This window comes from Cyprinodon variegatus, unplaced genomic scaffold (genome assembly GCF_000732505.1).
Source record: "Cyprinodon variegatus isolate N-32 unplaced genomic scaffold, C_variegatus-1.0 Scaffold1188, whole genome shotgun sequence".
NCBI classification, from domain to species: Eukaryota; Metazoa; Chordata; class Actinopteri; order Cyprinodontiformes; family Cyprinodontidae; genus Cyprinodon; species Cyprinodon variegatus.
In genome coordinates this window covers 221106-222646 of record NW_015151641.1, presented here as the reverse complement: position 1 = coordinate 222646, position 1541 = coordinate 221106, and the positions used below count along the sequence as shown (strand labels likewise).

General features: G+C 41.5%; 1 protein-coding gene across 3 annotated transcripts in view; it reads right to left on the bottom strand.

The window, feature by feature from the left end:
* Positions 1–802: 802 nt before the first annotated feature.
* Positions 803–1541, bottom strand: part of tpmt (thiopurine S-methyltransferase) — an 11201-nt gene continuing 10462 nt past the window's right edge. The window contains exon 8 of one of the 3 annotated variants that reach the window (XM_015401143.1): positions 803–1239. In XM_015401143.1, coding sequence (XP_015256629.1) covers positions 1118–1239 — 122 coding nt within the window. In that variant the 3' untranslated portion in view covers positions 803–1117. The remainder of the gene's footprint in view (positions 1240–1541) is intronic. The other 2 variants (XM_015401141.1, XM_015401142.1) reach the window with 2 other exon arrangements.

Below are 1541 nucleotides of genomic sequence, written 5' to 3'. Positions count from 1 at the left end.
GGTTAAATGAGGGGAACCACCAAACGTTTCCACTTGTTTCTGAACGACCTGTGCACCTAAATGCCAAATCTGCTGATGTTACAGACTAATTTTAAACTTCTTTTTCTCTCGTTTAGCTGATTTCCTCTATTATTGCCTGAGCTGCCAAAGTTGTGGATGTCTGGGATCTAAACATGTCCTGACTTTCAGAAAGTAGTTTGTGTTTATCAACAAAGTTCTTCTGTTTTTCTCTGAAATCCTGAGTCGAACAAAACAAGTTCATAGTTTTTAAATTGATGTTTTGTTTAATGTTATGCAACTTTACCAAATTCATTCCCCTTGCAGTAAATGTTGTAAATATGTTATTTAATCAGGTATTATTCTATCCTGACTGTTTAATATTGTTTTTGAACAGACGCCCCCTACTGGCCATAAGTTAGAACTAATTAAAGTGTGAAGGAGCTCAAAGCTGCAGCGTTCAGAACGGCCACTTTAAATTTTTAGGTATATAACACTTAATTCTTACTAGTATAATTTAGTTTTTTTACTTTTTGAAATTCAGTTTCTGCTACAAAAATGTAATTTAGAAAATGTATAATTACTGTTCAGTCTAGGATGGATTTTGATCAGGAAGAATCTAAATATATTTTAGTGATCTACAAATGAAACAACAAAAAGTGCTTTGAATAAATGTAAAAACGGCTTGCCATAGCCCACTGCATTTAAAACTTACAGTAAAATCTTTTCCATCTTCCTTTGCAGCTGTAGGGCTGTTTCTCTTTTAAACAGATTCTCCATATTTTTTTATAATTTCTTCATTAAATTTCTAGTTGCAGTCGGGTGAAATAGGCACTTCCTGTTGCCTGTTGTCATGGTAACAAGGCCTCTAAGTGGACCTACTACCTTAGAGTTGACTGAACTAATTCACAGCAACTTTTATGAAACTGAAAACTCAGAGTTTCCAACCTGAGGCTAGATTAATTCAGAGCGGAAGATTAAAATCAGACTTTGTTAAACCTGCTTATTGAACCGGAGCCCAGTTCTGAAACTGCTGGCTCTTAATCTGCGGGTTAATCTACTAATAATCCAGATGCTCTAAGGAACCCGGTTAAAAGCCTTTTATTTCATACTGCAGCACTTATTTTGGAGCCTTGAGGGTGATGAGGTGAACGTTCTCGATCATGGAGTCCAGACCCCAGTTCCTCCATTTGTCGTTCAGGGCGTCCTCAGACTGCAGCAGCTCCACGGTGCAGCTGCTCCCTGAAACACAAAGAACCACTTTGAGCAAAGCTGGACTGCAAAAAACCAGAACCTTCCTCCTGGGAGACCAAGCTGTGATCTGGGCTGCCTTGAATCTCAGAGTCTGCGTCGTCCAGGGACCCGGTCTACCTGGACTGGATCCTCCCAGGACCCGGTCTACCTGTGCTGGATCCTCCCAGGACCCGGTCTACCTGGACTGGATCCTCCCAGGACCCGGTCTACCTGTGCTGGATCCTCCCAGGACCCGGTCTACCTGGACTGGATCCTCCCAGGACCCGGTCTACCTGTGCTGGATCCTCCCA